This window comes from Mya arenaria, chromosome 14, assembly GCF_026914265.1.
Source record: "Mya arenaria isolate MELC-2E11 chromosome 14, ASM2691426v1".
Taxonomy (NCBI): Eukaryota; Metazoa; Mollusca; class Bivalvia; order Myida; family Myidae; genus Mya; species Mya arenaria.
In genome coordinates, this window is record NC_069135.1 from 7863114 (window position 1) to 7886756 (window position 23643).

The following is a 23643-nucleotide window of genomic DNA, read 5'->3' on the forward strand; positions in this document are numbered from 1 at the left end:
GTTTGTTTTTGTAAGTGTGCAAGGTAATTCAATACAATTCTGATATACATAGCAATGGAACATAACTCTTTTGTGTTCCAGTTTTGCTATAAAAGAAAAATGCTTTCATAATGAAAATGCCATATAATTTGCAGCAACGTCGTTTAATTTACCTGGTTAAGGGCATAGCAACAAATTCTCAATCTCCCCCACAGAGCAACAGATAGAAGAGAAGCGGCTGAAAGATCTGTCTGGGAAACCCCGCGCCGATGAGGAGACATGGGCTGATAAGCTTGGGCATTCTCACCGACCCACACACTTCCCCGATCAGCCCCGTGACCCGGGCGGTGGAGGGGCTGCTGTGAATGCAAGTGTGGATGGAGCTATTGGCTCCCTGCTTCCTCTTGAGTCACACAGGGATGTACACAGTGCACCTGATGGGAACCAGGATGGGTATGATTTAAATGCTACTCTAATGATTGTTTGCTTAATTCTATTATAATCTTAAATTGTATCCTGTGATGATTCTATTTTTTCCTGTTTAAAAGAAAAAAAAGTTTCTACAGTTATAGTTAGGGCTTTTTTGTGATATAAGCTACAACATTACACTGTTATACTACATATCAGTTTCAAGGAGTTAAAAGATGTCTCACTTGATGATTGTGAATTGAATATTGAAGCATCAAGGTTTAAATGCAAAAAAAAACTAGAAAAAATCATTACAGAAATTTAGAAGCATTGAGAGCATAATCAGAATTGATAAAAGTGATTGATTTGATTACAGTCAGTCACACATTCGGGGCCAGAACGTTCCCCTGGATCCAACCACAAAGAAGGAATTGGAGGACAAGAGGAGGAGATACCTCGAGCACCAGGTAAGAGTTACTGTAAGGCACATCTCCCGTGTAGAGATACCTTAAACACCAGGTATATAACACACACATCTCCCATCTAGAGATACCTTAAACACCAGGTATATAACACACACATCTCCCATCTAGAGATACCTTAAACACCAGGTATATAACACACACATCTCCGGTCTAGAGATACCTTAAACACCAGGTATATAACACACACATCTCCGGTCTAGAGATACCTTAAACACCAGGTATATTCCACACATCTCCCATCTAGAGATACCTTAAACACCAGGTATATAACACACACATCTCCCATCTAGAGATACCTTAAACACCAGGTATATAACACACACATCTCCGGTCTAGAGATACCTTAAACACCAGGTATATAACACACACATCTCCCATCTAGAGATACCTTAAACACCAGGTATATTCCACACATCTCCCATCTAGAGATACCTTAAACACCAGGTATATAACACGCACATCTCCCATCTAGAGATACCTTAAACACCAGGTATATAACACACACATCTCCCATCTAGAGATACCTTAAACACCAGGTATATAACACGCACATCTCCCATCTAGAGATACCTTAAACACCAGGTATATAATACACACATCTCCCATCTAGAGATACCTTAAACACCAGGTATATAACATACACATCTCCCATCTAGAGATACCTTAAACACCAGGTATATATTCCACACATCTCCCATCTAGAGATACCTTAAACACCAGGTATATAACACACACATCTCCCATCTAGAGATACCTTAAACACCAGGTATATTCCACACATCTCCCATCTAGAGATACCTTAAACACCAGGTATATAACACACACATCTCCCGTGTAGAGATACCTTAAACACCAGGTATATTCCACACATCTCCCGTGTAGAGATACCTTAAACACCAGGTATATAACACACACATCTCCCATCTAGAGATACCTTAAACACCAGGTATATATTCCACACATCTCCCATCTAGAGATACCTTAAACACCAGGTATATAACACACACATCTCCCATCTAGAGATACCTTAAACACCAGGTATATTCCACACATCTCCCATCTAGAGATACCTTAAACACCAGGTATATAACACACACATCTCCGGTCTAGAGATACCTTAAACACCAGGTATATAACACACACATCTCCCATCTAGAGATACCTTAAACACCAGGTATATTCCACACATCGCCCATCTAGAGATACCTTAAACACCAGGTATATAACACGCACATCTCCCATCTAGAGATACCTTAAACACCAGGTATATTCCACACATCTCCCGTGTAGAGATACCTTAAACACCAGGTATATAACACACACATCTCCCATCTAGAGATACCTTAAACACCAGGTATATTCCACACATCTCCCATCTAGAGATACCTTAAACACCAGGTATATAACACACACATCTCCGGTCTAGAGATACCTTAAACACTAGGTATATAACACACACATCTCCCATCTAGAGATACCTTAAACACCAGGTATATTCCACACATCTCCCATCTAGAGATACCTTAAACACCAGGTATATAACACACACATCTCCCATCTAGAGATACCTTAAACACCAGGTATATTCCACACATCTCCCGTGTAGAGATACCTTAAACACCAGGTATATAACACGCACATCTCCCATCTAGAGATACCTTAAACACCAGGTATATTCCACACATCTCCCGTGTAGAGATACCTTAAACACCAGGTATATAACACACACATCTCCCATCTAGAGATACCTTAAACACCAGGTATATTCCACACATCTCCCGTGTAGAGATACCTTAAACACCAGGTATATAACACACACATCTCCCATCTAGAGATACCTTAAACACCAGGTATATATTCCACACATCTCCCATCTAGAGATACCTTTAACACCAGATATATAACACACATCACCCATGTTATGATAAAATGAACACCAGTTATATAAAACACATGTGCCATCTAGAGATTTCTTTAACATCAATTATATTACACAGATCTTCCATCTGGATATACTGTGAACACCATTTACTGGTATATAACACACATCTCCAATCTGGAGAAACACAATGCATATATTAAACATTAGTTAAGAGACAATGAGACGTCCATACTTAGCAGCTAGTTAGAGAGTTATTCTAAAAAATAAGCTAATATTCACTAAGAAGTGCTTTTTAGTAGCCTGTCATAAATGGTACATGGTAAATTGAGGTTTAAACCAAGAAAAAAGTGGAAGAAATATACATTTTTTGTTTTTGTTTCAAGTATAAACATATCCAGTATTAAGAACGATTGTTCATAATCAACTTCCAGTAAGTGGTGAATACTTAGGTAGAGGGGGAGCGCCAATGTCTGAGTAGAGGAACACAAGCTGGCAAGGACAAGGAGGAGTGTAAATGTATCTAGTATTAACTACATGTGTTTGTGATTGAACAGGATGCAGTAAAAGCTCAGGTTGAGGAGAAGGAACGCCAGCGTCGTCAGGCGAGGGAAGCAAAGTTGCGGGAGGATATGGAGGAGGAACGCAAGCTGCAAGACGAGCGTAACCTCCTCAAGACACAGTTTGAGATGGAGCAGCAGAAGAGTAAACAGAAAGAGGTTAGGATGGCTCTCATGGAAGGGGAGGTTTAAGGGTTGGTAGGGACCTTAATTTGGAGTTTGGGCTGTTTTTCTGGTTTGTGTGTACAGATTCTTCATATGCCTATGTTTCACTCAAACTTCATGTTTGAACTTCTTTGCACTGTTCAAATCTAAGATTTTGACAGCCATATGGAATGCTCAGTGATTGCAACTGTTAATTTGGATATATAAACCTATGAAATCTTAAATTAGTACAAAGTATATTGGTTTTGATTACTGTTTAAGAGAGTTCTTTACAATACTATAATTAAACCATTCTATTTCCCCTATATTCCAGCAACAACGGCAGGCCCAGGTGAACCAGCTGAAGGCTGCTATGGACGAAGCTCAGGCAAGTGCACTTCAGGAGAAATACCAGCGCAAAATGCAACACTTGGAGGCTGGGGGGCATGACACATCCAAGCTGCGTGAACACCTGGAAGGTAGGGGACACAACCCATGAAATATAACAATTATCAATAAGTTGTTTTGCCTTTTTCCAGACAAGCAATGTTAACTTTTCATGAAACATTTAGAGGCAACAACTTTTTGTTTGAAAGTATAAAATTCAAATTCACTAATTTACCCCGGTACTACAGCTACTTATTGATGAAATATTCTCGCACTGTACATAAGCATGTCAAGTACACAGCTCTAATTAAAGTGTAACGACTGTAAAATATGGTGGGCAATTATTGAAGCCACAACTTTTTGTATGCGTTGAAAATGCTCTTACTTGTCTTGGGTTGTATTGCCAATGATTTGAAAATGGACGTTAATGTTAATTTTATATATATATATAAACACAGCACATAGCCAATTGTATGTGGAAGTACATTTCCCAATATTTTTTAGTTTTACTTGTATAAACCTCTGGAAAGTTAAAATAAGAGATAAAACTCACTGTTTACCTCTATTTTTAACTCAATTGCACTTCAATCGAAGGAGTGTTGGTGCATTTTCAAGGCATAACAAAATATTGTTGCTCCAATGATTACGCGTCATGTAAAAGCTAAACTTATCATCATTGTATCATTTGTTTTTGTTTAAAAATGATAATGTTTTTTTCCTTCTACTTTAACCTTACCATGTGAAAAATTATTTTCATTTAATTATTTTTTCAATCAACACAAATTTATCTCACCTAGCTTTAGACAAGAATCTCAAATTTGACCGTAAGTTTGACAGTTAGTTAGCATTAATTAGTACAGTTTATGCCACCATGTATTCTGTTTGCATGTCATGATGTCCATTGCCTGTTAGTCACAGTCAGTACTGCATGCTTTTCAGTAGTTAAGCAGATGGGTTCATAAAATGTTAAATTTTGTATATATATTACACTATACATGTAGCCAATGCATGTTTTCGCTTGTGTATCAATTATTTAGACAGTACAATCAAAGTTCAATATTCCTATTTTCTTTAACTTTAGGGCTATTACCGGTAATGTTATTTGCCATATGACCTGTATCAACACTGTCTTTATGCCATGTAATGGAACTATTACAAGGTGAAATAACAACCAGGATTGAACAGTTGAACACACGACGCGAGCGTGACATCAAGGCTGCTCGCCAGCTCCATGACCTTCAGTTCTGGGGACTGACCCCTAATGAGGCAGATGAGGATGTTGCCAGGCAACATGGCTCTGTTAGGGGTCAAGGTCAAGCCAGTAACCACAGGCAACAAGGTCAAGCTGACCACAGCCAAGGGGGTAAACTGAGCACAGTTTTGAATGGGTGGATGTGTTTTTTTGACATTAAGCAGAAAAAAATCTCATAACTATTTATAAAAAAGGTGATTTTTTTCTTTCATTTTTTGTTTTACTTTATTAGATATGAGTCAAAACTATAATAGAGCATACTGTTATGGAGAGGTGATTACACTGGTATTGTAGGGCTGTTCTGGTTTGTAGTGTTGTCAAGGCTTCAGTGAGTGCCTCATAGGCATGGGCCCAGGGGTAGCTCAGGAGGGGAACTATCTCCAGGCCTTTCAATGGCGGATACTATAGCATGGGCCCAGGGGTAGCTCAGGAGGGGAACTATCTCCAGGCCTTTCAATGGCGGATACTATAGCATGGGCCCAGGGGTAGCTCAGGAGGGGAACTATCTCCAGGCCTTTCAATGGCGGATACAGACTTTTTTCATGTTGCTCTTGTCTGCATATGATGCTTATATTATTAAACAAAATAGTTGTTCTTACTATTGATAAGAAATATTTTTAACAAAATGCACTTTTGTTGTATTATTTAGAACAAATTAGCATTCAGGGTATGTAACAATGTTCATAACTATATGTGTAACATTAAATTGATGTATTTGTATTTAGCTCTTGAATTTTACAGTCAACATACTCATGAATAACCTTGTACATTTTGGTACATGTATTGGCTAGTGGTTTTTGTGATCACTTACAGTACAGTCCGCCCTGGATAATTTTGTGTTTACAAATGCTAATCAGATTAGTCTAAAGTAACGAATTATTGCCCCTTGATGATGAATACATAAGAAATTACTACTGACTTATACTTAATCAATGTTTTATAGAGCATACCAACTTTTTCTGCATATCAAATTATCTTGGGCAGACTGTAATTTCTTAAACATTTGTGTTTTTATTCTTCTTTGTAATTGCATAATGTTTTATGTTAATCTGTTAGTTTGGATTTGCATATGGATTTGCCGTTATCTTTCATCTGTCACGAACTAGTGTGTGGCGGGTATCTCCAAAAGTAAATTAGCGCGCCAGAGTGATGAAACTTTACAGGAATATAAAGCAGCGTGAAGTTGTGCTTTTGGGGTTTTTGTGTATGGCTGCAAGTGCAGATTTGCGGCTCTTGGCTTAGTTAAAAAATAACATAACTATCATGTAATTTTGTGTTGTACTATCTCCAAGACTTGGGATGATTAACAACATGAGAAATTGTTGTTTTGATGCACATTCATCAACTATGGACGTTTCGGCCATGAATGGCCATTTCTTTTGTGATAAAACAATTAGATTGGAAGTGGGGGCACCTGTGTCCTATGGGTCCATTTTCTGTTGGGGTTTGGCCACATCAAACTGATATTTCATTTGTGTCAAAATTACCCCATCTTTTTTCCAGAAATTGAATTAACTGTTTTTAAATTGGAAGCAACATTTTTTTCTCTAAAGTGCAAAAACATTTTGTTCATGTCCGACTCTCTGATGACTTCAAGAAGACTAAAACAGTTGTATAGATGAATAACTGGTGCGGTATATCCTATAAGTTACACTTATTAGGGAGATATAATTATTCACAATTATCATTCTTGCTTTTAATTATATACCAAAATATAATTTCATCTTTACTGGCTCTTGTTTTAAACAAAGTGGTTTGAATCACACATGTTTATATATCTCACCCTCTTACTCCACTTTTCCTCAATCTGATGATCACATTTTTAAATTGGTGTAAAATGAAATGGTTCTTACCGAACTTCATTAGGATGTTTGTAATCACAAGAGCAAATTGATTGATGTGTGTGTGTTTGTAATAGGTATTAGGTTTGTCTGCACACACTTTTTTGTGGGGCATTCTTACTATATGTATACTAACATTGAATTTTGGATTATTTGGATAGTTTCTTTAGCAGTAACTTTTTAAGTTGAAAGACAATACATTGATTTATATATTTTCTATATATATGTTATTAGAAAATATTTCTACACTTTATTAAACTTCCTTTACCCAAGTGATTTTTGGGCAATATAAAAACGGTTAAGTAGTGAGATTTTTCTTCCAAGTGTTCAGTAATGAGGTTAAAAGAACAATGGTAAGGCCAGACACTTAAAACGAACACTTAAACATGAAGAGGGCACTTTAAAGTGGGCAAACATGTGGCAACATTAAACCAGACTTAACAAGAACAACAGTGGTATGTTCATGCTATTTGTGCATGCTGTTGACTTGTTGAATCATTAAATTTTACTTGCTTTAAGAACAGCCTAGAATTGTGATAACTTCAAACATTTACAGAATAAAAAAATCAGTGTACCACAATACTGAAATTCAAGCATATTATTTTGCCTGTTTTTGAAAAGTGAATATTTGAGAGAAAAGATCATTATAAAGCAAAACATGATATTTATTTAACTAATCATAATTCATATTGAAGTAAAAGTCAACAACCACTGTGATGAATATTTTCAGCGCGGCTCACCCCTCGTGACCGTGGCGACATAATGGTAGTAGAACCATCACATGTGCCTGGCCTTGACCTTCACACCGGGCGCACTCAAGGTCAGCCTAACTACACTACTAGACGGGAGCCCAGGGACCAAAGGGATGCCCATGACCCTGCAACTTCTGTGCGGCATGAGCCTTACCAGGAAGACCGAGTATTGACCCCTAGCCGGTTTCGGCATCCTGCCAAGCCCTGGAGTGACCCTGCATCCCCACGTAGAGAGTTTGGCACACAAACGGGTAAACTGAATGACTCTGCTGCCAGCTTGGATGGTGTGTATTCATCACTAGATTTCTTCCCTCCTTCTCCCTTAGTTGTAAAGCCACCTGTAATGAATGTGCTACAGCTCTGTTTTGAATCTGTTTGGCTATATGGGCTTGTATTTTATTTTGGCTATATGGCCCAATATACTAACTATATTGGCTAGTATATTGGCTATATGGGCTAATATATTGGCTAGTTTATTGGCTATATGGGCTAGTATATTGGCTATATGGGCTAGTATATTGGCCATATGGGCTAGAATATTGGCTATATGGGCTAGTATATTGGCTATATGGGCTAGAATATTGGCTATATGGGCTAGTATATTGGCTATATGGGCTAGTATATTGGCTATATGGGCTAGTATATTGGCTATATGGGCTAGTATATTGGCTATACGGGCTTGAATATTGGCTATATGGGCTAGTATATTGGCTATATGGGCTAGTATATAGGCTATATGGGCTATAATATTGGCTATACGGGATAGTATATTGGCTATATGGGCTAGTATATTGGCTATATGGGCTTGAATATTGGCTATATGGGCTAGTATATAGGCTATATGGGCTAGTATATTGGCTATACGGGCTTGAATATTGGCTATATGGGCTAGTATATTGGCTATATGGGCTAGTATATAGGCTATATGGGCTAGTATATTGGCTATATGGGCTAGTATATTGGCTATATGGGCTAGTATATTGGCTATATGGGCTAGTATATTGGCTATATGGGCTAGTATATTGGCTATATGGGCTAGAATATTGGCTATATGGGCTAGTATATTGGCTATATGGGCTAGAATATTGGCTATATGAGCTAGTATATAGGCTATATGGGCTAGTATATTGGCTATATGGGCTAGTATATTGGCTATATGGGCTAGTATATTGGCTATATGGGCTAGTATATTGGCTATATGGGCTAGTATATTGGCTATATGGGCTAGTTTATAGGCTATATGGGCTAGTATATTGGCTATATGGGCTAGAATATTGGCTATACGGGCTAGTATATTGGCTATACGGGCTAGAATATTGGCTATACGGGATAGTATATTGGCTATACGGGCTTGAATATTGGCTATATGGGCTAGTATATTGGCTATATGGGCTAGTATATTGGCTATATGGGCTAGTATATTGGCTATATGGGCTAGTATATTGGCTATACGGGCTAGAATATTGGCTATACGGGATAGTATATTGGCTATACGGGCTTGAATATTGGCTATATGGGCTAGTATATTGGCTATATGGGCTAGTATATTGGCTATACGGGCTAGAATATTGGCTATACGGGATAGTATATTGGCTATACGGGCTTGAATATTGGCTATATGGGCTAGTATATTGGCTATATCGGCTAGAATATTGGCCATATGGTCTAGTATATTGGCTATACAGGCTAGTATATTGGCTATATGGGCTAGTATATTGGCTATATGGGCTAGAATATTGGCCATATGGGCTAGTATATTGGCTATATGGGCTAGTATATTGGCTATATGGGCTAGTATATTGGCTATATGGGCTAGTATATTGGCTATATGGGCTAGAATATTGGCTATATGGGCTAGTATATTGGCTATATGGGCTAGAATATTGGCTATATGGGCTAGTATATTGGCTATATGGGCTAGTATATTGGCTATATGGGCTAGAATATTGGCTATACAGGCTAGTATATTGGCTATATGGGCTAGAATATTGGCCATATGGTCTAGTATATTGGTTATACAGGCTAGTATATTGGCTATATGGGCTAGTATATTGGCTATATGGGCTAGTTTATAGGCTATATGGGCTAGTATATTGGCTATATGGGCTAGAATATAGGCTATATGGGCTAGAATATTGGCCATATGGTCTAGTATATTGGTTATACAGGCTAGTATATTGGCTATATGGGCTAGAATATTGGCCATATGGGCTAGTATATTGGTTATACAGGCTAGTATATTGGCTATATGGGCTAGTATATTGGCTATATGGGCTAGTTTATAGGCTATATGGGCTAGTATATTGGCTATATGGGCTAGTATATTGGCTATATGGGCTAGTATATTGGCTATATGGGCTAGTATATTGGCTATATGGGCTAGTATATTGGCCATATGGGCTAGAATATTGGCCATATGGGCTAGAATATTGGCTATATGGGCTAGAATATTGGCTATATGGGCTAGTATATTGGCTATACAGGCTAGAATATTGGCCATATGGTCAAGTATATTGGCTATACAGGCTAGTATATTGGCTATATGGGCTAGTATATTGGCTATATGGGCTAGAATATTGTTTAGTTTAGTACATTAATTTAGTTATTATGTTTTCAAATACAACATTCCATGAAAGATCCATTCTTATTATGACAGACGGTGTGTTGTGGGTGATTTGGCACATACTAATGTACCTCATTCTCATAATAATGCTCCTATGCTTTTAGTCCAATTGTTCTGTTTGGAAGATCTGGTTTAGGGTTTAAAGCTTTCTGTCTTGTAACCTGACCTCTGAAGTTTGATGTTAATTAAGCTTGTTATAGTCATTTAAAGATTCTAGTAGTACTAATGAATTATTTGACATTGGTGTTATTTAAGACAGTGTGTTTAAATAGCAGACCAAGCATAATAAGCATTGTTTGAAGCAAGCTAACAAGTATGTGTCAGCAGATTCTCATATTCCTGTTGCTCTTGCTAGATTAACTGACAATACAATTTCTTTGTTGTTGTTTTTTATATTAATTTTCTAACATTACCAGTTTTGTGACCATGATAGATTGTAAAAAAGTTCAAGGTAATGCAAACAAGTGCTACAATGTTGTATTCAAATGTAATTATTAAAGAAATGAATAATTAAAACAGTTTAGAAGCCTTTTGTTTCAGCCACTTGTAAGTTTCACATTATTAATCTAACAGTATAATATGTGTTCAGCTGGTCATTTTAATTTACTCGGTACTAATTTGAGCTTATTTACATAATGGCATGGTAATATTTTACAAATTTGAACTATTTGACATCCTTTCAAATAAATACAAGATCTGAAACACATGAAAGCAGCTGCTGTTATTCTTCTTTGCAGGCGATGATGTCTCACATCTCCTGAATTCACACATTCTCAGTCGTGATGACTCAGAGGTGAACATTCAGTACAAGTTTGAGAAAGGCAAGAAGGTTCGTGTGATCAGTGCACCCAAGGAGTCCCTACAGAGGCGTGGCAGGAAGCCCAAGGAGAGTCGGGATGCCCGGGACCCTCGTGCTGCCCCCTCCCACAGGGGGTCTGTGAGCCCGCACGAGCACCACCATGAGGTTGTTAACCAGAAGATGAAGGAAGAGCAGCTAAAGAAGAAAAAGATTGAACAGAAACTGCGGCGGGGGCCTGTCAAACAGGGCAGTAGGCCCATGTGGGGGTATAAGAACCCCAACCTGAAGAAACCACAGAAACAGTCAGAGAAGGACCCTTTTTATGATCAGAAAAAAAAGGAGAGTGAAGCAAGGAGAGTGAAACGAGAACACAAGTTACTTGCCCTTGTTGAAGCTAATAAAGATATTATACCTGATTATTATGTTCCCCCAACTCAGAGGACAAGGTCAAGGTCTAGATCTCAGTCTCCTTACTCAGACATTGAAATGGCAAGTCCCCGGCAGGCGACAATTAAGAGAAGGTCAAAGTCCCATTCCCCAGATTCCTTCAGACTTCCCTCCAACACAGATCAACTTCCTGGTCAATCTGGTGCTCATGGCAAACATAGAAGGCGGGAAAGTGTTTCTCCACCCCCACATGCACATGGGCATGCAACACCCCAAGAATATGCTGGAGAGGATAACAGATCTTATGACAATAGAAACAAATCTCCACCTGTGCCAGCCATTAGACACAAGGATTCTAATCGGACTGCTGCTAATGCAGGGTACCGAAAAGGGGGTAAGTATGACGATGATGACCCACTTCAGGTACCAGTTCAGAATGGGGAATTTGTGCCATTTACACGCACTGTGGACATTCTTGACCCAGCAAAAGCAGAAGAGCCCTTGCCACTGTCTCGAGAGGCAACTCGGGTGGCGAACGCTCGCAGGAAATACTACGAGAGTCTCCATCCCAACCAGTTTGGAAACAGGCAGTACCCTTTGAAAGATGAACATAGACCACTGCCAGGAAATGATCCAAAGGTAGTTTAACAAGAAAATCATTTTTTTTTAAAGTTATTTTGTAGTTTGCCTTGAAAAGTACGCATCTGTTTAAAGTGAAAAGGTAAAGGGTGATTTAAAATCTATGAAGAGATAAAAGGGGTGCTCTTGCAAAGAACTTGTTAATCATTTGAGTAAATCATGAATTTGATATTATAATGATCTCTATTTTAGACTCTTCAAAGTAAGAAATGAATAATGTTGTTGGATTCTTTGTACCAAGTCAAATGTACAAATAACTATTACAGAACCCTCTGATGAACCCTGGGCTGGTTCTAGAACACCCAACTTCCCGCCAGGACCAGATACTGGTACAACTTTCAACACTCAAACAGGTAACATACCTATACAAAACTCTCCACACTCAAACAGGTAACATACCAATACAAAACTCTCCACACTCAACCAGGTAACATACCAATACAAAACTCTCCACACTCAACCAGGTAACATACCAGTACAAAACTCTCCACACTCAACCAGGTAACATACCAGTACAAAACTCTCCACACTCAACCAGGTAACATACCAATACAAAACTCTCCACACTCAACCAGGTAACATACCTATACAAAACTCTCCACACTCAACCAGGTAACATACCAATACAAAACTCTCCACACTCAACCAGGTAACATACCAATACAAAACTCTCCATGCTCAAACAGGACACATACAAATACAGAACTCTCCACACTCAACCAGGCAACATACCAATACAGAACTCTCCACACTAAACCAGGTAACATACCTATATAAAACTCTCCACACTCAACCAGGTAACATACCAATACAAAACTCTCCACACTCAACCAGGTAACATACCAATACAAAACTCTCCACACTCAACCAGGTAACATACAAATACAGAACTCTCCACACTCAACCAGGCAACATACCAATACAGAACTCTCCACTCTAAACCAGGTAACATACCTATACAAAACTCTCCACACTCAACCAGGTAACATACCAATACAAAACTCTCCATACTCAAACAGGTAACATACAAATACAGAACTCTCCACACTCAACCAGGTAACATAACAATACAAAACTCTCCACACTCAACCAGGTAACATACAAATACAGAACTCTCCACACTCAACCAGGTAACATACCAATACAGAACTCTCCATACTCAAACAGGTAACATAACAATACAAAACTCCCCACACTCAACCAGGTAACATACAAATACAGAACTCTCCATACTCAAACAGGTAACATAACAATACAAAACTCTCCACACTCAACCAGGTAACATACAAATACAGAACTCTCCATACTCAAACAGGTAACATAACAATACAAAACTCTCCATGCTCAAACAGGACACATACAAATACAGAACTCTCCACACTCAACCAGGCAACATACCAATACAGAACTCTCCACACTAAACCAGGTAACATACCTATATAAAACTCTCCACACTCAACCAGGTAACATATCAATACAAAACTCTCCACACTCAACCAGGTAACATACCAATACAGAACTCTCCACACTCAACCAGGTAACATACAAATACAGAACTCTCCACACTCAACCAGGCAACATACCAATACAGAACTCTCCACACTAAACCAGGTAACATACCTATACAAAACTCTCCACACTCAACCAGGTAACATACCAATACAAAACTCTCCACACTCAACCAGGTAACATACCAATACAAAACTCTCCACACTCAACCAGGTAACATATCAATACAAAACTCTCCACACTCAACCAGGTAACATACCAATACAAAACTCTCAACACTCAACCAGGTAACATACCAATAGATAACTCTCCACACTCAACCAGGTAACATATCAATACAAAACTCTCCGCACTCAACCAGGTAACATATCAATACAAAACTCTCCACACTCAAACAGGTAACATACAAATACAAAACTCTCGACACTCAACCAGGTTACATACCAATACAAAACTCTCGACACTCAACCAGGTAACATACCAATACAAAACTCTCAACACTCAACCAGGTAACATATCAATACATAACTTTCCACACTCAATCAGGTAATATACCAATACATAACTCTCCACACTCAACCAGGTAACATACAAATACAAAACTCTCCACACTCAGCCAGGTAACATATCAATACGAAACTCTCCACACTTAGCCAGGTAACATACCAATACAAATCTCTCCACATTTAAACAGGTAGCCTACCAACACAAAATTCATTTTTCAAACACTCCATAGTCACCATTGTTAAAAATATGATCTTAATTTTCGGGTATCGTTTAGTTATGCAATTTTAACCCACATTTGTTTTAAGATGTTTATAAAGATTATATCAAGTCCTTCAGTTTTACAGAAATGGCAGAAAATTAGAATGTTTTTGGCGGTGTGTTCCCACTTTCCCAACCGCTAATTTTCTTATAGAAATTGAGGTTGGGGGCGGGGAGATGTGTAGTTTGTTGCAACAATAGAGTTGATAGTTGATAATTGGCGAAATTGCTATACTGTGCTGAAAAAGTTGGGTTTTTTTGTTTTGAGAAAGTTGTTCTTAAATTTCATTTGCAAGAATGTACTGGACCATGAAGAAAAATGTAGAATATCAAAGCACTGGGAGTAAATGATGAATATTTATAAAAACATAAGTGTTCAGCACTACTAATAAGAACATAAAATAACAAAGAACTGATATTAAATTATGAATATATAATTACAGAGCACACTATAGGAATAATTATGTTTTCCAACAACACATTTTAACAGTATAAAATATGACAAATATTAAATCTTCATTTGGAAGGAAAGATTAGATAATACATGTCACTTTTATTTTTAATAATGTTTTCTTTATTTGTTCCCAGTTTTAGTACAATGATGCTTTTTATTATGAAACTCTATGATCACACAGTTTTAAACCTTTTATTTTATAAGGCAGACTGTTTGTAATGTTTATAGTTTCAAACAATGACTGCATTGTATCTTTGAAAAGTTTTTGCATTAATTAGGTGCTCTGAATTGTATTCCTCCGTCTGCAGATAGAGTTGGGATCTCTAATCATAGAAGTACTTGGGGTTTACCTATTAGTTTATTATTATTTGTTTTCCTCAAGTTAATGCATACTTTGATAAGATTTACCTTTTGCGTTTTATCTTTATTTAGGATTGTTGGGATAAGAGTGAGGTTTGTGCACTTAAACTGGTTTAAACCCCCAGTAAATTTACATTTTATTGACCGTTCCAAGGCGGTACCTAACAATCCTTGATAAACATACCTAGTTTTTTTATATATAGTATGTATGCACTGTGCTGCTTGTGGAGTTTTGTGCTGTTCTTCCATGCTTCTTGTGATTTTATGTTCTATGTATTTGGCGTTTACCCAGTGCTATTAAACCGGGTTTATGTTTAAACTTTTTGCTACTGAGCTTGTTTCTGTAGCTTTTCGCATAAATATTTATAATTATATTCTACAATAAATGTGCATTTCAAACAGAGTAAAACACGATAACCGTAATAAAAACAGTAAAATAATATAATGCAAGTACAAGTTTTGGTGTGTAGTTCATTTTTTGTTGAACAGTATAGAAAATACAGGTAAATTTGAAGTGCGAAGAGATAATTGGTAATTATTTGTAAGTGTGAAAATTAGCGGTTGGGAAAGTGGGAACAAACCGTTTTTGGCAAGATTATCAGTATGCAATTTCTTAAAACGGCATTAGGATAAGCTCACTATTTTTGTTTTGGTATGATTTCTGTCATATTTAAATTGATAGGAGTTTATGAACATAGAAAATGAATTACCTGTATGATAATCAAAATAAACTAATTTTTATTAAGTAAATTTAAAATTAAGTAAGGAATTTGGCTTAATCGAAAGCTTGTTACGTTCAGGGCCAGACAAATCAAAACTTCCCAAAGTTCTTATCCTCTAAACCACACCAGTCCACATAATAAGATTTTTTCTTATCCTCTAAACTACACCAGTCCTCATATCAGCATGTTCTTTTATAGTCCAAATTACACCTTTTTCTCATATCATCATGTTTCTTCAGAGTCTGATGCAGAGACAGAGGGAATTGGAGACGTTCTCCCCAACAGACCTGGTGCGATACAACACGGATATTAAAGCTTGACCACAATTGTGACTGTCAGTGATAAATGGCAGGACAGTAGACCATACCCACTTTGGATCATTCTCTTTCCTAGAATCAAGCTAAATGTTTGGGTGCTCTTCATATGTAGATGTTCATAATCTTGTTCATGTTCGTCTTGATTTTTTGACTTGATAGATGTATAGTTTCAGCTGTTCAGTCTTCATTTGCTATAATTGCATGATACTTGTAAAATTCCCCTGCGAGGAATTCTAGAATTATTCTAGAACAGATTCTAGAAGATAGTTCTAGAATAGTAAATGAACTCTAAATGGCAGTTCTAGAACTAAATGTTCAAGAACTTTCTCTAGAAATAATTTTTAAATAAATATGCCTGTTGTACTAGGCAAAAGAACCATACATTTACAGTGCTCTGTATTTTTTTCACGCGGAATCATTATGTATTTGTGATGTATTGCTAGAGTTATATATAACTTTTGGCTTGAATAGCATTGAAAATCTTCACTTTCTACGACATTTATGTTTTTAGTGACAAAACAAATTAGTATTTATGATGTAAATAGAATATATCATTCATGGTCATGCAAATAGAAATTTATCACTCATTTTTAAACAAATATATTCTTAGTGAATGGCCGCTCACGTAATTTCCTCTGCACCTTTACTCTCTTTTGGTCAAATCAATATATTTTCCATATACTACTGATTATTAAGGGAATGAAATGCTATTCTTGTAAGTGCCAAATACAAAAAAAAATGTGTTTAAAAATATTCAACTAAATGAATTTGTCATGAAATTATTATCAAACTTATGCATGTTCTACACAAATTGTTGTTGATAGTTTGTTTCATTTTGTAGGAAAGATGCTAACATGTATTTATTAACTTCTAGCATGTTTGTGGTAGGCTTTGTATTTTTTATCTGTCATTATTATGGTAGTTAATATGTCTACTCTGGAGATTAATGTATGCAAATCTTTGGCCTTGGAAGTAATTATCTACAAGTGTTGTCTTTAAAATTGAGTAGAAATCTTCAGTATGGATAATACTTATTAATCTGGTGTTTTAAAGAAAAATAGATAAATTCTAGTCTTATAGACTTGGTCATTGCAAAATAGTCATAAAAGCTATCAAAATCACACGTCTAGATAGATGTTTGTTATTTATTAATATATAGAAAATGATTAAAAAATAAAATTTTATATATGTTCTTACTTTTTCTAGTGTTTAACTGGGCACAGAATAGATGACAAAAGCAGTCAGTAGGTCAAATATAAGAGGTAAACCTCATGTTCTAAATACTTGCCACTTTGCTACTTAGGATAAAATTATAAGAGAAAAAATAAAAGTAAGTATATAACTATGATAGAGTCTCTTATAATGTCTGATAAATTACCGAGGTCCATACGATGCTTTATTAAAAAGAAATGTATTGGAAATACCAACAAAATCCCTAACTGGTAGGTAAGTGGACAGAGAATAGCATCAACATTGTTTAGTGAAAAATCGCAGATAGGTATTCGCTCATATTTTTGTAAAATGCACTTTTTGTGCATACCAAAATAAATGAGTGTGATAAATCATAAGTGTTAAAAATAAGATTTTCAAAACTGGAACCCTTCAGCAAATGTTGATATTTGCTCAAGTATCGTCTTTAAGGGCCACAATTTCCATGCTTTCTTGTTTCCATGCTTTCTTGTTGCGATATTGTTTGATTAACATTAACACATGATGTTATGAATGTATACTCGATATATTGAAATATTGCCAGCTTGCACTGATTTTTCTTGACTCCAGCGTGGATTCGCACCCCACTAAAACCAAAATATATTTTATTACTGTTGTTTTTTATGCAATTTCGATATCATAGAGTAAAATAATGATAAAAAAGTGTTATAACTGTATTATTGGGAAAATTGTTTAAACCGAAAAAACGTTATTGTACATCATAATGATGAAAGTTGAATTAAAAAGTAGGTCACAAGATCATTTTTTTAGCCACATTTCTAGAAGCCATACTTAGCCACATTTAAACAAGCCAGTCAATTCAAGAAGCCATCCTAAACCACATTTATACAAGCCAAATTTCAACAAGCCATGCTTAGCCACATTTCTACAAGCCATGCTTTGCCAATTTTCTAGAAGCCAAGCTTAGTTACATTTTTACAATCCACGCTTAGCCACATTTGTATGTATCGTCCGTACTATATGCTTAGCTACACTTCTACGGACATTGCTGTCATTTCCAGCAGCCATATTTCTACAAACCACATCTAGCTATTTCTACAAGCCAAGCCACATGTCTACATCTATAAGCCAAGCTAAGCCACATGTCTACATCTATAAGTCATGCTAAGCCACATGTCTACATCTATAAGTCATGCTAAGCCACATGTCTACATCTATAAGTCATGCTAAGCCACATGTCAACATCTATAAGCCAGGCTAAGCCACATGTCTACATCTATAAGCCAGGCTAAGCCACATGTCTACATCTATAAGCCATGCTAAGCAACATGTCTACATCTATAAGCCAGGCTAAGCCACATGTCTACATCTATAAGCCATGCTAAGCCACATGTCTACATCAATAAGCCAGGCTAAGCCACATGTCTACATCTATAAGCCATGCTTAGCCACATGTCTACATCTATAAGCCATGCTAAGCAACATGTCTACATCTATAAGCCAGGCTAAGCCACATGTCTACATCTATAAGCCAGGCTAAGCCACGTGTCTACATCTATAAGCCAGACTAAGCCACGTGTCTACATCTATAAGCCATGCTAAGCCACATGTCTACATCTATAAGCCAGGCTAAGCCACATGTCTACATCTATAAGCCATGCTAAGCAACATGTCTACATCTATAAGCCAGACTAAGCCACATGTCTACATCTATAGGCCAGGCTAAGCCACATGTCTACATCTATAAGCCAGGCTAAGCCACATGTCTACATCAATAAGCCAGGCTAAGCCACATGTCTACATCTATAAGCCATGCTTAGCCACATGTCTACATCTATAAGCCATGCTAAGCAACATGTCTACATCTATAAGCCAGGCTAAGCCACGTGTCTACATCTATAAGCCAGGCTAAGCCACATGTCTACATCTATAAGCCAGGCTAAGCCACGTGTCTACATCTATAAGCCATGCTAAGCCACATGTCTACATCTATAAGCCAGGCTAAGCCACATGTCTACATCTATAAGCCATGCTAAGCAACATGTCTACATCTATAAGCCAGACTAAGCCACATGTCTACATCTATAGGCCAGGCTAAGCCACATGTCTACATCTATAAGCCAGGCTAAGCCACATGTATACATATATAAGCCAGGCTAAGCCACATGTCTACATCTATAAGCCAAGCTAAGCCACATGTATACATCTATAAGCCATGCTAAGCAACATGTCTACATATATAAGCCAGGCTAAGCCACATGTCTACATCTATAAGCCAGGCTAAGCCACATGTCTACATCTATAAGCCAGGCTAAGCCACATGCATACATATATAAGCCAGGCTTAGCCACATGTCTACATCTATAAGCCAGGCTAAGCCACATGTCTACATCTATAAAGTCAGGCTAAACCATATGTCTACATCTATAAGCCAAGTTTAGCCACATCTATTCAAGCTAAGATTAGCCATATTTTCACAAGCCAAGCTTGGCCTGCATTTCTACAAGCCAAGCTTTGCCACATTTTTAAAAACTAACCTTAGCCACATTTCCATAAGACAAACTTGGCCTCATTTCTACAAGCCACATTTTTTTAGAAGCCAAGATAAGCCATATTTTTATGGTGCCACAATTCTAGAAGTCATGCCCAAGAGCACTGCTTAACAATATTTATACAGACCATATTTCTAAAAGCCACATTTCCAAAAGCAACATTTCTAGAATCCAAGCTTAGCATCATTTCTTCAAGCCACACTTCAAGAAGCCATGCTAAACTATATTTTCTAAAAGCCATATTTTGTGAAGCCACATTTTTTGAAGCCAAGCTTAGCCTTATCTCTACAAGCCAAGCTAGGCCAAATTTCTACATGACACACTTCTAGAAGCTTAGCCACATTTGTACAAGCCAACCTTGCTTAGCCACATTTCTACAACCCAAACTTAGTCACATTTTACAAGCCAAGCTGGGCCACATTTCTACAAACTGAGCTAAGCCACATTTCCACAAACTCATCTTAGCAACATTTCTACAAGCCAAGCTTGGCCCCATTTCTCCAAGCGGCATTATTGCAAGAAGTCAACCTAAGCTACAAGACACACTTCTGTAATCATAGCATAGCCACATTTTTACATGCCAACCTTAGCCACATTTCTACAACCCAAGCTTAGTCACATTTTACAAGCCAAGCTTGACCTCATTTCTCCAAGCCACATTATTGCTAGAAGCCAAGCTAAGCCTAATTTCTACAAGGCACACTTCTGCAAACCAAGCTTGGCCACAGTTCTACAAGCTTAGCCACATTTCTACAAGCCATTCTTAGCCACATTTTTAGAAGTAATTCTTAGCCACATTTCTAAAAGCCACATTATTGCTAGAAGCCAAGCTAAGCCTAATTTCTACAAGACACACTTCTACAAACAAATCTTGGTCACAGTTCTACAAGCTTAGCCACATTTCTACAAGCCATTCTTAGCCACATTTTTAGAGTAATTCTTAGCCACATTTCTAAAAGCCAAGATATGTCATATTTCTGCAAACCACGCTTAGCCACATTTCTAGAAGCCATGCTTAGCCACATTTTTACAAGCCAAGCTTAGCCACATTTATACAAGCCAAGCTGGGCCACATTTCCACGCACTCAGCTTAACCACAGATCTATAAGCCAAGCTTGACCTAATTTCTACAAGCCACTTTATTGCTAGAAGCCAAGATAAGCCACATTTATATAAAAAAAAATTCTAGAAGCCATGCTTAGCCACATTTCTGCAAGCCTGATTTCGAGAAGCAATGCTAAGTCTCATTTCTCGAAGCCACATTTTGAGAAACCAGATTTCCAGGAGACATGCTAAACAACATTTCAAAAAGCACATTTCTAGAATCCCCATTTCCTGAAGCCACTCCTATAAAAGCCAATCTTAGCCACATTGATACAGGCCGCATTTCAAGAAGCCATGCATAGCCACATTTCTACAAGCCATATTTTAGAAGCCACACTTAGCCATATTTACACAAGCTACAATGCAAGCAGCCATACTTAGCCACATTTGTCGAAGCCATGCTTAACCACATTTACAAAAGCTACATTTCTAGAAGCAATATTTCTAGAATACACATTTCCAGAAGTCACATTTTTAGAAGCCATGTTAAGCCACATTTACACGAGCTACATTTCTAGAAGCCAAATCATTTTCCAGAAGCCACATTTTTAGAAGCCATGTTAAGCCACATTTACACGAGCTACATTTCTAGAAGCCAAATCATTTTCCAGAAGTCACAGTTTTAGAAGCCATGTTAAGCCACATTTACACGAGCTACATTTCTAGAAGCCAAATCATTTTCCAGAAGCCACATTTTTAGAAGCCATGTTAAGCCACATTTACACGAGCTACATTTCTAGAAGCCAAATCATTTTCCAGAAGCCACATTTTTAGAAGTCAAGCTTGGCCACATTTATAAAATCCATATTTTTGAAGCCATGCTTAACCATATAACTAATTGATGCAACATTAAGTTGGAAAAATGTTCCGTTGCAAACAAAGTGGTGGATTTAAAAAAAAAATATATATATTAAAATGTTTGCGTAAAATATGTGACGAAAAAGCATATTCTTCGATCGGCGTCTTAGTTTGGTATCATTGTTGAACAGATTGCGTGTTACGATGCAATGTTTACAAATGAACGTGTTGATTTTTTTCCACAATTTTACGTTTTTCAGGTTCACATGATTAACAGTTTTGCACATAGAAATGAAATCGAGGTATGGTATTCTATGAATTGAATGTTTTTACCTATATGCTTAAGTATACAAATCAACGCATAAATTTCCATTAGTCAGTGGTATTATACAATTAATTTAAACCGTACAGCACTGGACACACTTGTACGATTGAAAGGAGGTAGATTTGTTTGCAGTCTGACCAAACTTTGCATAGAATGCTTGCAACAAACTAAATGGGGTGGGTGAGGGGAAAGGAGGGTTAGTCTTAACATATTGGCCATAAAGTTTTGAAAATAGGATTATATACATGTAAGCACAGTTACAACATGCACAGAAATGCCATATCTGCCGAAAAATACGAAAAATGTGGGTATTTAAACGTTCAATTGTTAACATTGCAATCCGTTCAATAACCCACAATAGTTTCAATAACTTTTTAAAGTTATGATACCAAACATCGAAAAATATGCCATTCGCCACATACTTGACGCAAACATTTTTCAAAATATAAAGAAAAAAACTCCACTTAACCAGGTAAACGTTTGTACCAGAATCGATATCCCCCTCCCCCTCCCCTTGTCCAATATTCTGGGCGTCTGACAGGAAGGGTCAGCAAACAGCCATATAAGAGCAACCCCTTAATGGGACACTATCCTTTGAGCTCCCGCAGGCAGATGACCAAACCACTAGCCCACTAAATTTGTTGTAATGAGTGTTGGTTGAAATCTACCTAGGTTAGGTTTCAGTAACGCATCAGCTTGGAGGTTACGAGGTCATCAACATGCATAATAAAAAGGAATACTTAAAAACACAAAGTCACATCTTTTCAACACCCTAGAGGTAACAAAAAAGTCTGCCAATGTTTTCTGCCAAATATTCATTAACTTGGTCAGTGTTTTTTATTGGTCGAAATCTCAAGTCAGGTTTGATTATGAGTCAAGCCATCAGAGTAAACAGGGACCGAGTAGGTCATTTGATCCAACCTAATTAACACTCCGGAGACAATTGTAATACAAACATAATCTTCTAAATACATTGACGCTTCAGAAGCCTCGATCATGAATATAGATTAAGTCATTGCTTAGAATAGTGGGCCAATAAAGCTCATAGATTGATAGCAATCTTTACCCATTCTCACGAAACGTGGCCAGAATGTTTGTATTAATCATTGATAATCTAAGTCATTTTTTTTTTGAAGCTTGCTTTTATTATGTAAACAATTGCTGACAATTGTGTCTGTCTTCGTCAGAAGTTCGTCCATTTCCGTATGATGAAGAGGGTCAACAATCTACACTTGTCAAGGAATACAGTTTGGAAGAAAACCTACTTCAACACCGAAATCTTTAATTATGTCTCGTCAAATAGGAACTCAAAAAAGTATGCTTTCTGCTTGAAATCCAAGGTTATTCCCCGATGTTTTTCGGACGACCAAATTTCTAAAAATGAACTGCACTTAGCAAACATCCTGATTCTATTAAAGCACTTGACGGCGAC

The 23643-nt window shown here is 37.2% G+C and overlaps 1 protein-coding gene across 8 annotated transcripts in view; it reads left to right on the plus strand.

Annotated features, from left to right (window-relative positions):
* The window catches only part of LOC128217241 (trichohyalin-like), a 35826-nt gene extending 18380 nt beyond the window's left edge, over positions 1-17446 (plus strand). For 4 of the 8 annotated variants that reach the window (XM_052924237.1, XM_052924240.1, XM_052924239.1 and 1 more), the window contains 9 exons: positions 195-432; positions 764-854; positions 3309-3470; positions 3790-3934; positions 5002-5205; positions 7666-7971; positions 11048-12135; positions 12402-12488; positions 16185-17446. In XM_052924237.1, the coding sequence (XP_052780197.1) occupies positions 195-432; positions 764-854; positions 3309-3470; positions 3790-3934; positions 5002-5205; positions 7666-7971; positions 11048-12135; positions 12402-12488; positions 16185-16265 (2402 nt within the window). In that variant the 3' untranslated portion in view covers positions 16266-17446. Of the gene's footprint in view, positions 1-194; positions 433-763; positions 855-3308; positions 3471-3789; positions 3935-4639; positions 4667-5001; positions 5206-5743; positions 5762-7665; positions 7972-11047; positions 12136-12401; positions 12489-16184 lie in introns of all 8 variants that reach the window. The other 4 variants (XM_052924242.1, XM_052924238.1, XM_052924243.1 and 1 more) reach the window with 4 other exon arrangements.
* The last annotated feature ends 6197 nt before the right edge of the window (positions 17447-23643 follow it).